The sequence below is a fragment of the Pinus tabuliformis genome, chromosome 8 (genome assembly GCF_031772625.1).
Source record: "Pinus tabuliformis cultivar Carrire ecotype Pingquan chromosome 8, CPIR1, whole genome shotgun sequence".
Taxonomy (NCBI): domain Eukaryota; kingdom Viridiplantae; phylum Streptophyta; class Pinopsida; order Pinales; family Pinaceae; genus Pinus; species Pinus tabuliformis.
In genome coordinates, this window is record NC_142294.1 from 602,563,406 (window position 1) to 602,584,103 (window position 20,698).

The 20,698-nt window shown below is 34.7% G+C and overlaps 1 protein-coding gene across 1 annotated transcript; it reads left to right on the top strand.

The window, feature by feature from the left end:
- The first annotated feature begins 9,922 nt into the window (after positions 1-9,922).
- On the top strand, positions 9,923-10,839 carry LOC149236924 (serine/threonine-protein kinase SRK2E-like). The gene is made up of 4 exons (XM_089369074.1): positions 9,923-10,045; positions 10,118-10,306; positions 10,511-10,585; positions 10,699-10,839. The coding sequence occupies exons 1-4, from the start codon at positions 9,923-9,925 to the stop codon at positions 10,837-10,839; spliced, it is 528 nt and encodes a 175-aa protein (XP_089225200.1).
- The last annotated feature ends 9,859 nt before the right edge of the window (positions 10,840-20,698 follow it).

Here is a 20,698-nt window from a genome sequence, read left to right on the forward strand (position 1 = left end):
AAAAAATATTGTTTGATACTTCAAAATGGCTCCAAAATATTCTTAGCCTCTATGGAGAGGATTGTCCCAAAAAAAACAAAAATATTACACTATATTTAAAATTACAATTTCATTAAAAATTGTATCTCTAAATTTTACAAAATAAACCAAAACATATAATAGTTAAGACTGTGACTAGATAAATATCGATGAAGCCAAAATGATCATTAAAACCTGCCCCTTTTGTGTTGGTTAAACCATTGAATCATTATCCACATATATGGAATATAACTTTGATAAAATTTATATTGTTAGATATCATTTTTGGGATATCATTTATATTGTTATTGGTGCAGTCACTTGTGCCTTAGCATCATCCTTTTTATTGCTAATTTTCATTGTAAGCTGCGAACACTCCGTACCAAAAACTTTTGAGGTAGACATTACATTCTTAATTCTTCTTATTTTGAGGCTGGACTCTAATTACTAGATATCTAGTCTTCATGCTCTTGTTATCGATTTTAAGAGGGTAGATACAGTACTGATCATATAGAAAAAGTGCGATATTGAAAGCTCGTAAATGTAAACGAATTGGTTATTGGTACTTATTAGATTGCAAGAAGGAATACTGCTGCCTCTTTAACTGTAATGATGATCATGACTGCTAAATGTGTTAGGCTAAGAATGAATACGATGTATAAATTGAATATGATTTAGATGCTGTGATATCTGAGCTTTTAATATAAATTGAATATAAATTGAGATTTTATCTCACTGATTACATATACATAGTAATAACAAATATGCATTATAAAATCAGTAAGCTTCCTTTTCCAGTGAATTTTTCCCAACAAATATATAAAATCTTATAAGGAGTCTTTCATATAACACTGAGTGTTCAAACTTTTCCAGGCACATTTTGTTCTGCAACCAGCATAGCTGTTTGAGATTAGAAATCCTTTCTGGCCCTTTATAGTTAGCACTAGAGTTATGCCATCCATAAAAGAACTGGCTTCATCTTATTTGCGAAACAAGAAAGGAATGCTTTTAATTAGTAAATTCATCCTAATCAAAATACAGAGGACAGAGTACGCATGCGCTGGTGTGGCATTTGGGATCATTAAAAGTCTTCTCTGTTTCTTCTCGGCCTAAATACTGGCAAGGCACCAATGCCATCTTCTTTGGGGATTTTTCTGCTTTTTGCACCTCCAGCAATGATCAACTGCCCATATATTGTCCCTTAGAAGCCTTAATTCTATGTGGTTGCAGGGTTCATCGATTGAAGCCTTTGGTCACATATGAGATGTATTAGGCAGTATTATATAGAAAGAAAAAAATATATATATTTTAAGGTTAACTAGGCTAAAGATAGCTTATAGGACAAAATGTTTTTTTTTTATCTGATTTTTGTATTCAGCTTTTTTCCTGTTTCCTATGAAACTTCACGACAAACATTTCCAGCTTCTCAAGAAAAGCCTTGCTGAATAAATTATCCCAAAAACTAACTGCCAAAATATCTGCATAAATTTCCCTGCTATCTTTAAAGGCCTAGCATTCTAAAATGTAATATTTTTCTGTTTCCAGATAAAAATAAAAAATACAATCTTTCTTCCCACAATTCTTTTAGCCTTTTCCCACCATAAAATTAATGAAAATTAATCCTTAACAGCAAAATGCCACATTGGTATTGGATTATGCCAGGCCCTCAATCGCTATCAAGCTAAATAATGTGGGAATCAGCGAATTTGCCTTTTTGGTCTGTAAGATAAAGCCTACTCCGCGCAAAAACTTTAGTAGCATCAACAACGTGAGGCACCGAGGAATTTCTGCCACACTGCCAACCCAATGAAATGGTCGAAACATTCCCGGAGAGTGTCGACCATGAGATTCTTCCCCACTACTTCCATCCAAACAATGGTAATTATTCTGGAAAGCGGAGCAGTAAATTGATATCCATGCAAAATGCCGTAATGACATCAATGTCACCTCCAATGCACACATTACACTGGAACTGCATTATTTTCCTTTTCTTCTTATTAATGAGCTCTTGAAGCACCAGTATCACATCAGGACCATATTTGACACTCGAATAGATATGGCTCTGCGATTATCTCATTTAATGTCAATCCTCTGTAACAAAAGCTTTTGCCCCATGGACATCCCTGCCTTCACTCTATCGGTTGTTCCGCCAAACTGTATGCCCTATCTTGTTTTTCACAGGTATAACTCCAGCTTTTTCTATACTCCAAAGTATAATTCTACATGCATATGCTCCAAGATAGTGGTGGATGTATATAATTCTACTGGCATATGCTCCCAGATGGGGCTCAAAGGAACATGGTGTGAATTTGTTTTCTTTCAGTTTAGGTGATTATTTAGATTTGGGATTTTTATAGTCAAATAGGAAGGTTAGTTTCTTTTTCTATAAATAAGGGTATAATTTTAAAATATTGTTATTATTATTAGTGTCAAAATTGAGGTTTTTTGTTGAGGGAATGAGATGTAATCTTTTTTAGCCAGTTTTAAATCTCATATCATAAAACTCAAGGAGTATACTCCCCACCCAAGTGGTCATCAAAAGAGAACAAGATTAACCATTTGAAAAGATGTATTAACAATTTACTATCAAATAATCCACATCAATCACTTTTTTAGTTCAGTACTAATGTTACTCTTGCAACACAAGAATACAGTGGAACAACAAAAGGTGTTCTCAATTGTAGAGTTTTGAATCGCAACACTGGATATTATACAATCAGAAAGGATGAAAGAAATAGAAATCGGTCAAAGCCAACCTCCCAAACATGGTAAAATCCCTTCTAATCTCAGCAAATCTTAAATCTGGAAAAATTCAGAAATTGCCTAGAAACCAACTCCAAATGACCAATAGGCAACTCAAATCACAAATATTTATGAAGTCTTCTTAATTAATAAGAAGGCTGAAAAAATGACACAGTATGACACAATTAACTCAAAATCACAGATATTTATGAAGTCTTCTTAATTAATAAAAAGGCTGGGAAAAGGACACAGTAGGACACAGTTAACTCACAAGATCAGGTCACCTTTACTAACAATCTCTTATCAATTATAGTTGACCAGATTATTCTCTGGTCTGCTATCATTCTTCCCAAAATTTTGGGATGTTCTGTTTTACTTACACCGACCGAATAGATCAATTTAGTCAAGACGCAAGGAAAAACAATAGACCAAGGAGCCCTTTGCTCAAGTGAATTCACACCAAACTAAGCAACCATTAATCATTTAACTGTGTTTTGAGATGAACAATTTAGTTACTTAAATTGAACAAACCAATTTAGTCAAAACGCAAGGCAGAACAACAAACCCTTTGGCTGCTGAGTGAATTCACACCCAACTAAATAGCCGTTGACCATTAAAATTAATGTAATATGAACAAAAAAAAATCCCTTAAAAGTCTGAAATAGGACAAAATAACCCATGCACTGGCTCAGACACAGGCAAAATAGGCCATAAAATTATTCATTTACAATCTCAAGCGAAAATACGGTGCTGAATGAAAGAATACATGGGTAATCAATGGATGCATTGATATAATCTTTAAAATTACATTGGAAAAATAATATATATACATAAAAAAAATTGCAAATACATTGGCCTAAGGCATAAAAAAATAGGATAATATAGGTATCAGCCAGCTAATTGTATTTTAATATATATTATACATGTTGCCAATTCCTAAATTTGTCATAAAAATTTCTTTAAATATATAAATTGTATTTTTATTTTTTTCCAAATTTAAATTATTTTACTGTGGTTTTAAGAACATGGAAAACTTTTTAACAAAATGATGTAATTGCAAGAATAGCTCACGAGGCTTTGGATTGACGGTGAATGGGCGCACTGTTTAACAGTACACTCCTTGCTATAGGTCACTGGTTCAAATCGCAGTAAATGCTTACCTACCAAAAAAATATAATTGCAGAAATATTGAAAACTCTGAAATTTCAAAAGATAAAGATTAGATGAATATCAATGAAGCAAGTAGAGTAAGCAACTCTATCCCCTTTTGTGTTTGTTAAACCATTGAATCAATATGTGAATATCTGAATGTATCCATTATATAACACTTTTGATAGGATTCTTCATGTCATTCCTTGTCTACTCCATTTAGCTTGCATCAACCTTTTGATTGCTAACATTCACTACAACAAAAACCTTAAGTAGATTGTGTAATTTGTTTCTCTTCTTATTCTAGGCTTGGCTCTAATCACTCGATGAGTATTGTCTGGTCTCCATGATGATGAATATTATCAACTCAAAGAAGGAAGACAGTACCGACTATAGAGACACTATTAAGTATACAGAATAAGATAGTATGGAGTATACAGAATAAGATATTGAATGGTTGTAAACAAATTTGTAATTGATATTAATCAGATTGCAATCAGGAATACTATTCTCTAAATTGAATGATTATGACGGCAAAATAAATGTTTTTAAAGTATGAATGAAAATACTCTGCAGGTTGAATATGATCTAGATGCTGTGATCACTGAGTTTAAATCACGCCCAAGGTTCAGTACTAAGAGATTATTGTCACCAAGGGACCGTACAGATAAGAATGAATGGTACAGATTACAATGAAATGACAGAATATTGAGGAATGGAAGCGATTCACTTGTCTCACAAACCCTGGAATATTATAGACATAAGGAACCTACTAGAAGATTTGGCAGAAACGTAAGGAAAAGATAAAACTTATAAAGTGACATTTAATCAGATACACAGTACAATCACAGATCTGCATAATAAAATGTAAAACGCTCTGCACATTACGAAAATAATATATCTATTCACAAATATTGCAGCAATGACATTCCTTATCTCCAAGGACTGGATATTTTTTCACACTTACAATCTTGGAACGAGTTGCTCCTTGAAACCCTAAAGGGTATTGAAAATATTCAACGCACATTTTGTTATGTGACAAGCGTAATTGTCTGGTATCTGAAATCTTTTTTAGGCCTTTGTTGGCCTTTATAACTAGCAATAAAGTACTTATGTCATCCATCAAAGAAGTCTTCTCTGTCTCTGCTTGGCCGTACTGCTGGCAAGTCACCAGAGTTACATCTTCTTTGTGGGCTTTTACTGCATTTCACACCTACTCCAATGGTTTTGGCGGCTCCACCTATGATTTACTGCGCATATATGACCCCTCACCACTCTTAATTCTATATTATTGCAGGACTGATTGAGGGTTCATTGAGCGAAGCTGTAAGGTACATATGAAATGCATTAGACGTTGGGCACATATGAAGTGCATTGTCCAGCAAAAGACTTAGTTAGCCTGGGCATAAAGCCACACCCTAAGTCACCAGTAAAACCTACTGGTCGAAACATTGTTGGAAAGTTTCGACCATGAAATTCTTCCCCACTCCTCTCATTCCAACAATGGCAACTGCTATCAGAAGCCAAATAGTATTGCAATATCTATAAAAACGCAGAAATGAAATCAACGTCATCCTCCATGCCCACAATCTGAGATCTTTTAAGCAAACACAGCGCTCGAACTGCGAACTTTTTTGGGGTCTCTGAGTATCCAGTTTTTCTAGGACCATATTTGACACTCGGATGTATTGTGCTCTGCGATTCTCCTCTTCAACATGCCAATAACAGAAGCTTCAGCGGTGTTTCGTTTGCTTTCCTACCCTTCTCCTAGTATTCACTCTGATAACCGGTCACAACCACTTATTTATTGATTGCTATTCGGAAAGCTTATCCCGAGAAAAGTAACCATTACGCGGAAAGCTTTTGTTAAAAAAGGGATGGAATCAGGGGTTAAATTTGACGGGTGACCCTACCCGTCAAGGAATTTTTTTATGACGTTTCTATTTTTAAACTGCCCATCATATGACTTTTAAAATTTATTTGTACAAGTTTCATCTAATTTCAAATTGTACTCATAATTGTTCACATTTTTCATTTTTTGTTGTACAATTCGGCTCAAGTCTCATTGCTACACTTTGTTTTGAGACCTGCTGATCAAATTTTTCAGAAAATTTTCCAGATTGTTCAAATGTTCTGAGTTTTTTTTGTTTAAAATGGAAATACTGATAAAATAGATGGGAAATATATATAGAAATAACAAAAAATAATATTATGAAGTGAAAAAATATATATTCATAATTACTTTCACATGAAAATAATGAATGTTAATATTGTTGCAATAAATTTGACAAAAATAATTCACTCACAGCTATCATGTTTTCCATTTGAGTCACTACCATGTTAATCCCATTAAAAGAACAATAGTTGTGAAATAATTTTCAAACCAAAAACATAATGTGCATGAACTATGTAAATGTTCAAAAAGTAGATTCAATATCACCATGTACACAAACTAAATTTTGGACAGTTTCACCAAAAGAGGTAATTGTCAAAACACCACTATTACAAACATAAAAATAAAAGCAAAAACTTTAAATATTTAAGATTCTCCTTTCTTTAGTATCTTTCCAGATGTCAAATACCCTATCCCATTCCACCATAGATGAATCAAGCCCTGTTAGAGACACCCGCATCAAGGCATCCAATGCAACTAATGATAGCTTTGTTCTTCGAACATACTTTATTATGTTTTGTCTTGAGAATCCTCTCTCACAAGCAACTGTACTTGCAGGAATAGTAAGTATCGCCTGCCATAATTTTGACATGTGAGGAAAATTTGTATGCAACCCTGTAACATAAAAAATCCTCCCTGCATCTTTCATGGATGAACCCTCACAATTAACACGAAGAGTGTCAACAAATGGATGCAACTCTTTCAAACAAGCCTCAAAATCAAATGTAGTTTTGTTTTCTTCACTTTGATAATAAGGATGTTGTAAGTGTTGAAAAATCTTTTCGAGCCAACGCTTTGAATTTCGTTCTCTGCCATGAACATCCTCTAAATAATGGCAAGGGCTAAACAATTTTGCTGAGTTGAAAAATGCAAGATCAGGGAATCTTCCGTTCAAATTCTCTACAAGAGCTTGAACATAATCTTTTGCAAGTTGTTTGCAACTTTCTATTGAACCTTCAATACACGGTTTCCATGATTGTTTTTGTATATCAACACAATCATCATATGCATGTGGAATTGCTACAAATCGTAATTCATGCTTGTGAACAAGCCCCTCCTTATCACAAATTTCTAAAAAGCCAAATTTAGAGGCATCTATAAATTTAGATAAATAACATGTGCCATCTGCAAATGTGTCGCTTCTTAAAAACCACCTTTTCAAAGTGTTTACCGTGACATCTGTGGCTGCCCCTAAAGAGCTGACATCAATGTACTCTTCTTGGAATTGCTTGTTCAACTTGTTTAATTCACACATTATATCTGCAAGCATATGTAAACAAAATTGTACTGAAAAGATTCTTGCCTTATCATACCATGAGTCTTTTCTTTCATTTTTCCACAATGTTAATATGGGAGGCATAAGTGCAACAAGTCTTTCAATGACTTGTCCCCTTGAAAGCCATCTAACTCCATGGATTTGAAGAGCTTGAAGAGTTTCAAGTTGCATAAGTTCCTGTAGAGCAATAAGTTGACTATTTCTTTTCGTAGAATTTTGCACCCAAGAATATACCTTATTTGCTAATTTCTCAACAAATAATAATTCAGGTATTTTTTTTAAGCATCTGATGCAGCTAAGGCTTCACGATGAGCAATGCAATGAACACCTACAAGATTAGGTACATCTTTCTTCAAGAAAGTGATAAAACCATTTTCATTACCAACCATTGAAGAAGCGCCATCTGTGGAAACTCCTATCAATCTTTCTGTTGAAAGGCCCCTTGATTCCATTAAATGTTTGATTGCATCATAAGTTGTTTTCCCTCTTCCATCGCAAACATTTATGAGCTTTAAAAACTGTGAAATTGGAGGACCCAATCCTTTTGAGTTTAAAAACGTGGCATAAACCACAAGATGTTTTTCTAAACTATGGTCTGTACTTTCATCTAACATCAATGAAAAAAAAGGGCTATCTAGCATTTTGGAAGTTTGTAGCTCTTCAAGGTACTGAGATATAGCAAAAAGGAATTCTTTTGCAGCCATGTGATTTGTATATGATGTGTACTCTTTGTTCTTTGGCATATTTGGCGTGTGTAAAGACATTGTAAACAAACAAAGAGATTCGTATTTTGAAAGTGGTAGATCCTCTTGTACCATCCAATATACTAATTTCATAGTAGTGATGACTCTTTCTTTGTTCATATCATCAATGCATGCAATGTGTTCTGTAATAGACTTCGCCTTCTTCTCATTTCCACATATCCACTTTGCCTGTGAGAGTTTATGAATGCTTGAATTAGCATGAACAATTATAGAATCATGCTGCAATGTAGAGCAACCAGTCTCAATTCCCCATGGCCCCATTGCCTTATGCATTTCACAATATATGCATTTCATAACTGTTTTTCCTTCATGCTTTGCCTCTCTCAACCACTTATACTTAGTTTTCCACTGATCACGAAACTCTCTTTTTACTTTCATTTTTCTTTTTTTTTTGGTGGTAGGTTCTCCGTGGTGAAATTCTTCATCATTTTTTTCATTATGCTCCAAGATATCATATTCTTCATTATGCCCCAAGACATCTAAATCTTCATTTAGATCAAAATCATGATCTTCTTTATCAGGCAATGAAGCTTGAGATGTATTAGACCATCCAAAAAAAAAATTGATAGAAAGTTGATTCCCTTTTTTTGAAGACATTTTTGATATATAATACCTATATAAAAAAAATAAAGTATTTAGTATATATGAATTTCATTTCATCAACTAAAACCATATTAAAAAAATAATATTGCACTGTTACGCTACTGAAAATCCCAAACGCTAAAAATAAATCTAAATAAATCATTTAATAAAACTATAAAAATACATCTTTAACAAATTCAATTAACTAATCCAACAAATGAAATTTTACAACAAAAATCCAAAACTAAACAATATAACATAGCTGTTACAAGGAGAGGTCATTTATAAGTTTTTATTGTAGGGGGCCAGTGCCAGTGAAACAAAACAGTGAATTAGGGGAATTACGACGCCTGATCTGATAGGACCAGGCAAACCAGTGTAATTACGGGAGTGTAATTATGGCGCCTGACCGAATAGACCCAAGTACAATAAATCAATGTAGACACACAACACAGGCAGCTAGCCTGGGATCGACCTAAAGACCCCTATTGGGTGAAGCTCAAAACATTCAACCAATCAAGCCCACTGGGCTAAAACTTATCATCAGAACTTTTAGTACTATTGGTTACATAGCCTAGGAGTCAAAGGCCGTATCATTATATCCTAAATCCAATCCATTTCCACCCATTAGCCCTTCAATCTGAAAAATTTGTATTTCTGTTAAACCCTGAGCGGTGAATTTCAACAACTCTGTGTATGTGCTGTGCTCCGCCCAGAGCTCACGGAACTGGAAGCATACACGTGTTCCTGTGTCTCGATCAAATATATGTTGTCGATTCAAGAACAAGTCTCGATGTTGTCGTATCTGAGCCATAACTGTCCCCATTGTTATGATGTTGTAAGTTTGTAACACATTCTATCATAACTGACTGTGATTGCAATCCCTGGCTAGCAAGAAAGTCCAAAACGGTCATTAAGGAAAAGGGTCCGTTTTGGTCTCGACTCTCCAGGCTTTGGGTTTTTTTAGCGGTGCAATGTTATTATTAAAGTTGTGAAACAATAAATTATGAAGCAAGCTATCCTTAACATATTTGTATACTATCCCTAACGTATTTGTATAATGTGTAATGTCTTTAGTTGGGTTGCTGCAAAGGGGCAAAGGGCGAGCTTCTCTAGCAATGATCCGAGTGTGTCCATCTGTCTCGTTAGTTATACAAATCACTCACCCACTTGCCACGTATACGCAAGGCCTTCCTTGCCTTCTCCATATCTCTGGGAATGGGACACACCGCTTGGCCTGGAAACTTGGGGATTAAAGAAGGAAGAGGAGGAGGAGGATCAGATGCAGCAAAGAATGGGACTCTGAGAATTGGGATGTGGAAGGAAGGAAGGCAGGCGGAGGTGGACCCATATGAGAGAATGCTAGTTTACAATATGATCTAGCCCAACGTTAAGGTTGGTATAAATTTGCAGAGTAAGTCAATCGGTCAGAGAGAAATGGATAGAGGAGGTTCATCCATGGACCTGCCAATTATGCATGATAATGATCGGTATGAGCTCGTCAAGGATATTGGTTCAGGTAACTTTGGTGTGGCCAGGTTGATGCGCGACAAACAGACCAAAGAACTTGTTGCTGTCAAATACATCGAGAGGGGGGAGAAGGTATAATTAACATCTCCACTGAACCTTAAACTTTTCTTTAAGGCCCACTCAATTTTTTTTTGTCCATGAATGCGCTGAGAATTGGACCTGGGCTAGTTAAGATTGCATCCATTTTTATAAATATCGCATTATTCCCCATTTCCCAGCGGGCCTTAACTGTTCTTTCTTTTCAATTTGACTCAAATCGTTTTATCTTGCTTGCAGATTGACGAAAATGTGCAGAGAGAAATCATCAACCATTGTTCTCTGAAACATCCAAACATTGTTCGCTTCAAAGAGGCAAGAAATTCAGTTTGGGGTTGTGCATATTTTGTGTTAAAACATTTGATGCAATTGAAGGAATGCCGATTTCTGCAATTTGGAGTATGTTGAGATTGCGTTTGTGTTTGCAGGTCATATTAACGCCGACCCATTTGGCAATTGTGATGGAATATGCAGCGGGGGGTGAGTTCTTTGAACGGATATGTAATGCCGGCCGCTTTAGTGAAGACGAGGTTCTTGCAAATATTTTCTTTAGCAAACAAAGACTTTGAGAGTTGATTGGGCGAAAGGGACGTTGTTTGTTTTCAGAGAGGCTAACATCCGCTCAACTCCAGAGGATCGTTGTCGGTGTTCACAAACTCCTCTCAACCCCACAGGATGTGATTAAGTTTGAATAAAGTTATTTAACAATACCACTGAAAGAGCAACGCTGTGTCTATTGGAATTAAAGCAAAGCACATCCAAAAAAATAAAATGTGGCACCACACAATTATATCATCCCATCCATGAATCACTTCAGGAAATTAGCAGCTATAACAGTGTAATTGTTATTTGTACAGAGAGAGAGGGAGGGATTTCAAAAACCTGGCAACGCAAAATTTAAGTTGGGCACTGCTCTTCCGCCCTGGCGAATCGGCGATGTATATAAACTGATGACAGAAGCTGAAAACTCAACAGAAATCGCACCAGACACACGACGAGAACTCTGTTGGGGACCGGGGTTGATGTTGGTTTTCACTGTGTAGCATCTCTGGTGCAAAAGTATAGCTGACAACTCGGCCCTCGCAGTCGCCGCTCGAGCATACATTCCCAGAATTGTATTTTTTAATGAAAATCCAATCACCGATTCACGTTGTAACTTGTTACTTAAGTTTCCATATCTTTCCATATCTTGGACACGCGGTAGTTTGGTACAGTGGTAAGTTTACAGTGGTAAATGCTCAAGCGCTAAATCCGAATGCGAATTGAATGCCATCTGATCACTGTCCTTTATCAGTAAACGCTAAACTTGGTAAGTTTACAGTGGACCAGTGGTAAATGCTCAAGCGCTAAATCTGAATGCGAATTGAATGCCATCCGATCACTGTCCTTTATCAGTAAACGCTAAACTTGCAAGTTGCATGTTGGCAGTTGCCCCGGCCGGAGATTATAACTTACATTGTAACTTACAGCCTACAGGTATGACATAAGGTTAAATATATATATAAAAGAAATTTATAAAAAAAAAAAATTTAAACTTTTAATTTTTAAACCTGCCCGTCAATATGACGTTTTTGAAAATTAATGGCAAGTTGCCCATGACGTGGAACTTTAAAACTAAAACGTATTTTACGGGTAAAAAAGATAAATACGGGCATACGGGCGTCAAATTTAACCCCTGCAGGGAATTCTTCCTGTCTGATCTTTCCACGCATGGGAAGGCCCACCCGCATATGCTTTTCTTTGGCAAGCACGCCCTGTAAGTGACTTCGCTCCTCTTTATGATGGATTGTGTAGAATTATCCTGGTATGGTAAGGGCCACCCACACTTCTTGCGTCAGGCTAGTACGACATGTATTGACCTCAATCCTTTCATGAGAGATTGGGGGTGGATATATAAGGTAGCGTAATTGTTTTTCAGATGTTTTGTTATATTGATTTTTTAAAAAGTTTCATTTATGGGGGAGTGTGAGAGTTAAAAGGATATTGGGTAATAACTGCAAGGAAGTTAATTTTTGCAATTTATAATTTGTTAAAATTTGATAAAGAAATAATAATTTTTGGACAAAATTATAGTAATTTTATTATGAAGTTTAAATATTTTTTTTTATCAAATACATGAGTATGGTTTAAATTTTTTGAAGATCTTAATATGAAGGTTAAAATATGTTTCTCCTAAAATAAAATTAGTGGCTTTAAAGAAGTTGCATTCATCTTATATTATGGAAAAAGTTGCAAAAATTTGTAATTTATTAGTTCATTATGTGCAATATTAATTTTATAGTCTTTTGAATAAATTTCATCTTTTTTTAAGAGTACATATAATATAAAAAATATGATATAACCAAATCCAATCATAATATAGAGAGAAAAACAAGTTGTAATCATCTTATATTATGAAAGTTGAAAGAATTTGTAATTTATTAGTTCATTGTGTGCAATATTAATTATATATTTTTTCTAATGAATTTCATTTTCTTTTTAAGAGTATATATAATATCAAAAATATGACATAACCAAATCCAATCAAAATATAGAGAGAAAATCAAGTTGCACTCATCTTATATTATGAAGGTTGAAAGAATTTGTAATTCGTTAGTTCATTGTGTGCAATATTAATTCTATATTTTTTATGATAAATTTCATCTTTTTTTTAAGAGTATATACAATATAAAAAATATGGCATAACCAAATCCAATCAAAATATAGAGAGAAAATCTTTTGAAAACAAAAGGAACACACCTAATTCGGCATTGTATTCTTGTTTGTTTCAAGTCCTTCACCTTTTGGTTGTTTAAGACTCTTTGAGAAGTAGAGTTTTTCATGATCAACTCTTACCAAAAATTTCGGTGCAAAAGAGAAACTTGACTTTTGCCATTAGAAAAATTTTGAGGTTTAAAATGGGCCTCAAAACAAAAATGTACAACCAAAATCAACTTTATAAGAACCAATAAGATTTAAGATGATGATGTCAACCATGGGGATGATTCACCATTTCGGTAGTAAAAAGACAAAAATAAAAAGTTGTCTTTTCAACTTATCTCCCTACAGTTTTACTCAAATTTCAAGTAGTAACACTTTTTGGATGCAAAATTTAATTCCTCATCTAAGGAGTATCCATGTTGCATACTTTTGATGGACCCTGCTACACGAAAAATGATAAATGCATGAAAAAATTTGATTGCAATCACATTTTTCATGTATTTCTCATTTTTCATGTAGCGAGGTCTATTAAAAATATGCAACATGGGTACTCCTTGGATGAGGAATTAAATTCCACATTTGATGAGTGCTCCTACTCAAAATTTGAGTAAAACGATAAGGAGATAAGTTGAAAATATGAGTTTAAAAAGTAGGTTTTTCTTTTTTCCCTCTAAAATTTGATGATGTAATCTAATCTTATTTTGTTATTTCCACTATTATTTTATAAAAATTTTAGGATCCCTTTTTAGACCTTAAAGTTTCTCTAATGATTGGTCATCATCTTTTCCAATGTTGCATGGACTTGCTCTTGTACGACTACAAGGGCTTCCTTGATTAAGAAGCTCTTTATTGGAGCTTGAGAGGTGGATGCAAAGGTAGTGCTTGAAGACCAATCACTTCCCCCGATATCTACAGATACAATTGTGTTTGTTGCTCTAGTAGGATTTAAGGAACCAATTTCAAATGTTTTTCGATCTTTGAAATCAAACTACTAATATTTGTGCTTATGAATCTTGGTATTGTGTACTTTATAATGATTCGAGCATAATTCTTTAAGTACTTTACTTCTAAACATGATTAGAATACCATGATTCAAGTTCATCACCCTTTTAAGTTTTGGATTTTTATATTTTTTTATTGAAGAGTCATCCCTCCAAATCCTTGGGAACTTATAAGGCTGATAAGAAACAAAACTATTCATTGATTCATAGCCATATAATTGTTGGAAATCCTCTTTAGATATTTTGAATAAATTGTTTCCATGTTGGAGGATTGTTAGCGATCTCGATTTCATTGGCAATTCCTCAATAATGTTCATATTCTATCAAATCATCCATGAGCACAATTGTAGTGAGTCTTCCAAAAGAGATGAAGGTTTGAAAATGTTGCAAGTTAAAGTTGCAACTTTCACCAATAAACTAAATATTGTGAAGTAGGTTGTTGTCTACTTCAACCAAGTTGTTAGAATTTACTTCAACTTATTCTAACAAAAAGTAATAAAAAATATTATAGAAACACTTGAAAAATGTACCATAGAACTTATTCTCTTTGCAAAGACAAATCGTATTAAAAAATTGTGCCATACTTAAGCCTGCAATGCAAAGGTCAGACGATGATTGTCCTTTTAAACCTTAATAAGGTTAAGTTTAACACTTCCAGCAAACAACATTAACTTACTCCTTAAACACACCCACTTTGTTGCTTGGAGGTCAGAAAGTATCTTCATGGTAAGATGCATATATTTTGTATAAGAACGTATTAGCGAAATTCAATGAAGTCATTTGTATGAGAGAGGAAAATTATACTTGAATGCCGTCATTCCATAAGGGTTTATCTTTATTCACTTAGCCCTTACTTTAAATCTTAAATCTTAAATGGGCTTTGATGGATATTGAAAAGAGATGAATTGAAAGATTGTATAGTTTGTGGAACCTCAAAATCTATGTTAAGCTTTGAGCCTTTACGTGGCTCATTATTTATCAAGTTTGTCAATGAAGGTTTAGTTAGCCAAAAGTGGATTCATAGATAACAGGTAATTGGTGTGTGGGATTCCAAATTTTCACTAGATTGATGACATTTGGTTCAACTTCAATTCTCCTAGATTTTCGAAGGCATCATTCATTGGTGTGCATATCTTCTTGTAGATCCAAAATAATTGGATTTATCTATCTTCTTGGTTTAATGAAATTGCATTAGAGCTTTATCTCTTCCTTTTCTTTGGACAAAGTGATGCAAACGTATTTTTGAGAGCAATGTAATTTAACACTTCCTTTCTTGAATCTTTGTGGGAAGAGGTATGCTTGCAAAGGCTACTTATTGATTTGGATGCCAAAGAAGCAAGATGCTTATATGCTTATTCTGATTTGATATCAATATCAGTAGTGTTGGAAAAAGCTCATTTTTACATTTTCCCTTGCTCTTTTATATATTATTGTACTTTTTCACATGCTTTTGTGTAATATAACTAGTGCTTTCTCATATAATTTTAATCTTATACTCTATTTTATTTATAGAATGTGCCTTTACCTAGTTTGTTCGTATGGATTTTATTATACCTTACCAATTATAATTCATGCAAAATGTGTGCATGCTTTTTTTTATCAAGACTTCAACATGCCTATAATACATCTACTCAACTAATTTCATAAATTATAACTTCAACATAAAGATGTTTTTGTTGCTAACTTGGCATTTCTAATATAATCTTTTATTTATTTTTTTCTCGCTTAATCCCATAGCAAAAAAATATAATATCTACTAGTTAATATTGTGACAAGGAATAGATAAATTCAATCTATTTGTTTTGCACTTTTCTCCAATGTAATAATTTTCAAACTCAATGTGCTATGCCTTGGAATGAAACACAACATTTTGATGCTTGGAGAATGCATTTATTATCACCAAACACAAAATAGTTTGAAGCATGATACCAATTGTACTAAATCAACTAAGATCTAACACTATCGTAGAAATATTTCATACCATACTCTATATGTTTTCTGAAAATACATCTTACTACTTAATTATATTTTGTTATCCAATTTGTCAAGAAGCACCCTAACCATACAACAAATCAATCCAATATTGTCAATAGGACATTGAGAACCCTCAAACATCATATATTTTACAATTTTCTTTGCATTTCATACAAGTCTAGTTCATTTAATCCATTGAATACATACATCTCCATAATTGTGCTCAAGCAAAATAAATAGAATTTCCAAAGTAAGGTAGCCTTTAGATGATATATTAAATATATGGTTATGATTTAGTGAGATTTTCTATAATTGAATGGGCCATTAGGGTTCTTAACTAATTTATCAAATTTTAAAATAAATAGACTACTCAAACAACAAGACAGAGAGCAAAATGCCAAGAAGAAGCAAAAGAGAAAAAGGAATATAAAACAAAAAACTTGGAAGGAACTTTGTAGGCTACTAGCCATGGCACTACTAGAGAAGCTCTAAATGTGTCTAGAATTATTATAATGAGAATGTGGTTTGTAAGCATTTGAATCATTTCAAAGATAACTCCGAGATGTGAAAAAGAGACTTGTTGCACTCGACAAGACTGGGCTATTTGGATAACAATTGAATAACCTTGAATTCATCATCGAATTTTGCTAAGAACTTGTTGTTTGGCACAAGATGATAATCTATAGCTATAATTATTGCATCCCACACTTTGCGTAACCTACTGCAAAAGAAATCATTAGAAACAAAATCGTTACTACCAGCAACAAACCCCCCACTAAGGAATTAAAAGATGATGGGCAATATCTGGTGAAAGGGCTCCAAAATCTTTAGCTAATAGTCTTTGTAATTTCTAAATTATACTCTCTTTTATTTCCCTACATCTTCCCTGGATCTATACCATATTGTGTAAACTTCTCCTGTGCCATCATGCCCCTATATAGTCCCCCCCATTAGGCTAAAATTCCTCCTTTATATGTTATATAACATGTTGTTTCAAACCCATTCTTGAGCGTTTCATGCATGGAACTTATCTCTTTCTCACCAATACCTCGATAGATCCTCCTATTGCCTTCCCCATAAATTTTTTTGGTGGCCTCTCCATAGCTGCTCCTTCTAAAGATTTATTAGTGTCTAATTCCTTTGTTCTCCTTTTATATCCTACCCCTACATATTTCGTCAAAAACCCAAAGGACTAGTTGGAGAATATTTAGATGCCTTTTCAGGAAACAAAGGTGACCTTGGAAGAAAAATCCTAATCAACGGATTTGTTATGGAATCTATGTGTATGTACTTGGTTGGAATCCCATTAACAAATCCAACATTTACATGTACACTACTTGCTCTATACCTCAATGTAACCCCTTTTCCACCATCATGATGTACCCATTAGGTTCAATTTTTGGTCAATCCCTTTGCACTCTCTCCTACTTCACTTATATTATAATATCCCTAGAACCCGCATATTAATGTTTGGTATTCATGACTTGAATTATATCACTATACTATGGATTTAATATGTTTAGCGTCCCTCGAAACGGTTAGCATTAAGAATCAATTGTGGGTTCTTGAACGGTTTGCAACTACCATATGGTATGTTCCAAGCTAAAATCTACATGGAGGGAGGACATTGAACCAACCAACATCATTCTTTATTCATCATAGATCTTGCATTTGCTCTGTTGGGAGGTTGAAAGATTCATGCCCAAAATGGCTCGCATCCTCATCATTGCTCTAAGCATTATTAATATTTGTCTTCAATGGAAAGTCATTTTAAGACATGAGGTATATTGACAGGGTGATTGATAAGATCCAAGACTTGGCTTCCAACTTCTTTAAAATCTTGGGAACCAATCGCAAGCCTCTACATTTTGTGGAGTTCACTCTTAGTTACAGAAAGAGCCTCACAACGTCTAAATATGGAGGTTGAGGAGAGCTTCTCGATGTTTCCATTTGGTATTTTTGAAGGGTTGAGGAGAGCTTCTCTATATTTCACTATGCTGAGTTATTTCCCTTATGACGTGTTGCTCTTCAGGTGAGCTCACCCTACCATTTTTCTTACTTTTAGCAATGATGATCTAGGCCATTGTTATTCTCCCTAATGAACATGAGGTTTATCCTCTTGAATATAGTGATAGTAATTACTAATGAATAGTGATCGCATGGAACTATTAATAGTGATTACTAATGAGACTTGTATTTGATATCATAGTTATGGATATATATCACTACAAGTATCATGATCTCAGAGTTATGATTATTACAGTAACTCCATAATATGTGGTTTTAATAGATCAAGGTTAAAGATAATCTAAGTGATAGTTTGAAAGATCCACAACACCCAAAATAGACATTAAGGTCTTCTTATATGTGGGACACATAATAAATCTGATTTTTTGTATTCGTGGAAATAATATAGATATGGTTTTATTAACGCATAGTATTTTTCATTTTCAACCATAAATAACTAGGATTTTATAGCTAGAATGTATTTATTTTATGCATTTGAAATATGGATAACATACATGCTTTTATAATTGTATGCATTTGTATGATGCATTTGAAATATAGGAAAAAAGGATAATTGTGTTTTATATTATTTGCATATGTTATTCCATGGGTAATAACCTGAATAATCATAGTTCATGTTTGTCAACATGCTTTTGCACTGAAAGAACAAGTGATTGATACCCATGGTTTTGCAACAAGAAGAGTAACCGAGAATCAATATCATGGTTTAGTGAATTTATACCCATGGTTTTGCATTTTGTTAAATACAATAATAATAGAGTTTATAATAATAACAATTATGGTATTGCATGTGAGAAATGCAATAATAATTGTAGTTCTATATTTGATAATGCATTTACAAGAAAAACAATTAATTGGGTTTTTGACCTTTACTTTACTTATGCATGTACAAGAAGTGTTTTCATGCAAATATATATAATGTGTAAAAGATTATTAGTGATTCTGACTTAAAAATGACAATCGGTAGAGATTGTATATCTGAGATAGAGAGATTTTGATTCTCTCAAATTATATTTGGATGAAAAATTCAAAATATTTTGGGTTTGAATAAATTTATATTTCAAGAATTAAATATAACAAAGACATTAGAGTGTTTGTAAACAATCGCAGTTGTAGGAAGAGGGGTCAAATATATGCACAAAATAATAGAGCTCTGCAACTATGGTGGTTTGACCTAAGGAGTGCAGGTTTTCTGTTGCTGGTCACTGGTCCCCCGAGGCGGGTCTGCGCCCCTCGGTTGCGCTTGGCCTTTTTGGCCGGAGTTGGCTAGCTCCTGGTGGCCTTGTTTGATTCCTTTTGTTTTGCCTTGGTCTGCATCTTCGGTCTCCTCATTATTTGGCTCCTTGGAGCCAAGTTTGGTGCATAGGTTTGTTGCAGTAGTCAATCTTTGTATGGATGGTTGGACGCATGTGCAAGATGTAGATTATGATCAGCTCCCCTTCAAGTGCAAGTTGTGCCACGAAAATGGACACTTTGCAAAAGCATGCCCTAAAGGAGGGGACTCCGTGGAGAAGCATGGGAATCCCAAAGAACAATGGATGCAGGTTAAGTGGTGCAAGTCCTCAAAATTCTCGCCACCATCTAGTGCCCCTAGCTTGGTTTAGGTCACAAAGGGCGTTGATTCGCCCCTTTGGGGCTCGCCTGTTGGGAGCGGTCCCGGCTTCGAAACGGAGAATACTTTTGGGATCTTGGGCTCTGAGGCTATGGAGGATGGTTCAGTAGCCCCCTCCCCTACCCCTCCCCCTTCCTCTCAAGGGGGCCTAATCCCTCGCTTATCCCCCTTGGGTCAAGTCCTCACATCGAACACAGTTCAAAGGAAACATTGGAAGAAGAGAAAGATGTGGAAGGCTTCATGACCTATTCATAAGGTATGGGACCTTCCGCGTAGCTGAGCTTGGCTGACGATTGGTCTATGGGGGCAAGGCTAAAGAAGCCTATCATAAAAGAGAAGAAAGGAGGACGAAAAAAACAATGAAGTTAGAAGGGAAAAAACTAAAAATGAAAAAGAGCTAGAAGGCTAGCACATTATTCCACATCAGCTAGCTAATGCAGGAAACAAAGGAGGTGGAGGAAAAAAAGGAAACAATACAGGCCCTAACAAGGGGGGGGGGGATTCAAAAAAGTGATTAATGAAAATTATATCTTGGAATTTCAAGGGCCTGGGATCAGTAAAGATAATCATGGAAGTGAAATCTCTCATCAGTAAAGAATGAACAGAAGTCGCTCTCCTACAGGAAACCAAGCTGGACAAGGAGTCTATAAACTCTATTAAAAACAAGTTTTGGAACACTAGCAATTTGGAAACAGTCAGTTCAAGAGGAGCATCTAGAGGCCTATGTACGTTATGGAATCTGGTAAATCTACATCCAATAAGTACTCTAAAAACAACTCACTGGATAGCAACTATTTTTAAGATTATAGAGAAACAACACCTTTTCATAGTAATCAATGTGTACATGCCCACCCATTTTCGGGAAAAACAAGAGTGTTGGAATTCCCTGATGGAGCTGAAAGGCACAGAGTTCGTGTATAACTACATTACTGGGGGAGACTTCAATACCAAAATGGTCAATCATGAAAAAGGAGGGGGCTCCATCATTTGTGACGCCCAACAAAAATATATGGAGGAACTCATATTAGCCTTGAACCTATATAATGTCAAACCTAAAAAATTCCTATATACTTGGACCAACACAAGAGTGGGTGCAAAACATATTGCAGCCTA

What these genes read in the sequence shown, in the direction of transcription:
- LOC149236924 (XM_089369074.1), top strand. Translation starts at nt 9,923, where the DNA reads ATGGGACACACCGCTTGGCCTGGAAACTTGGGGATTAAAGAAGGAAGA. An exon ending in AGGAAGGAAGGCAGGCGGAG is followed by an intron (nt 10,046 to 10,117) that starts GTGGACCCATAT and finishes ATAAATTTGCAG; the next exon opens with AGTAAGTCAATCGGTCAGAG. An exon ending in ACATTGTTCGCTTCAAAGAG is followed by an intron (nt 10,586 to 10,698) that starts GCAAGAAATTCA and finishes TTGTGTTTGCAG; the next exon opens with GTCATATTAACGCCGACCCA.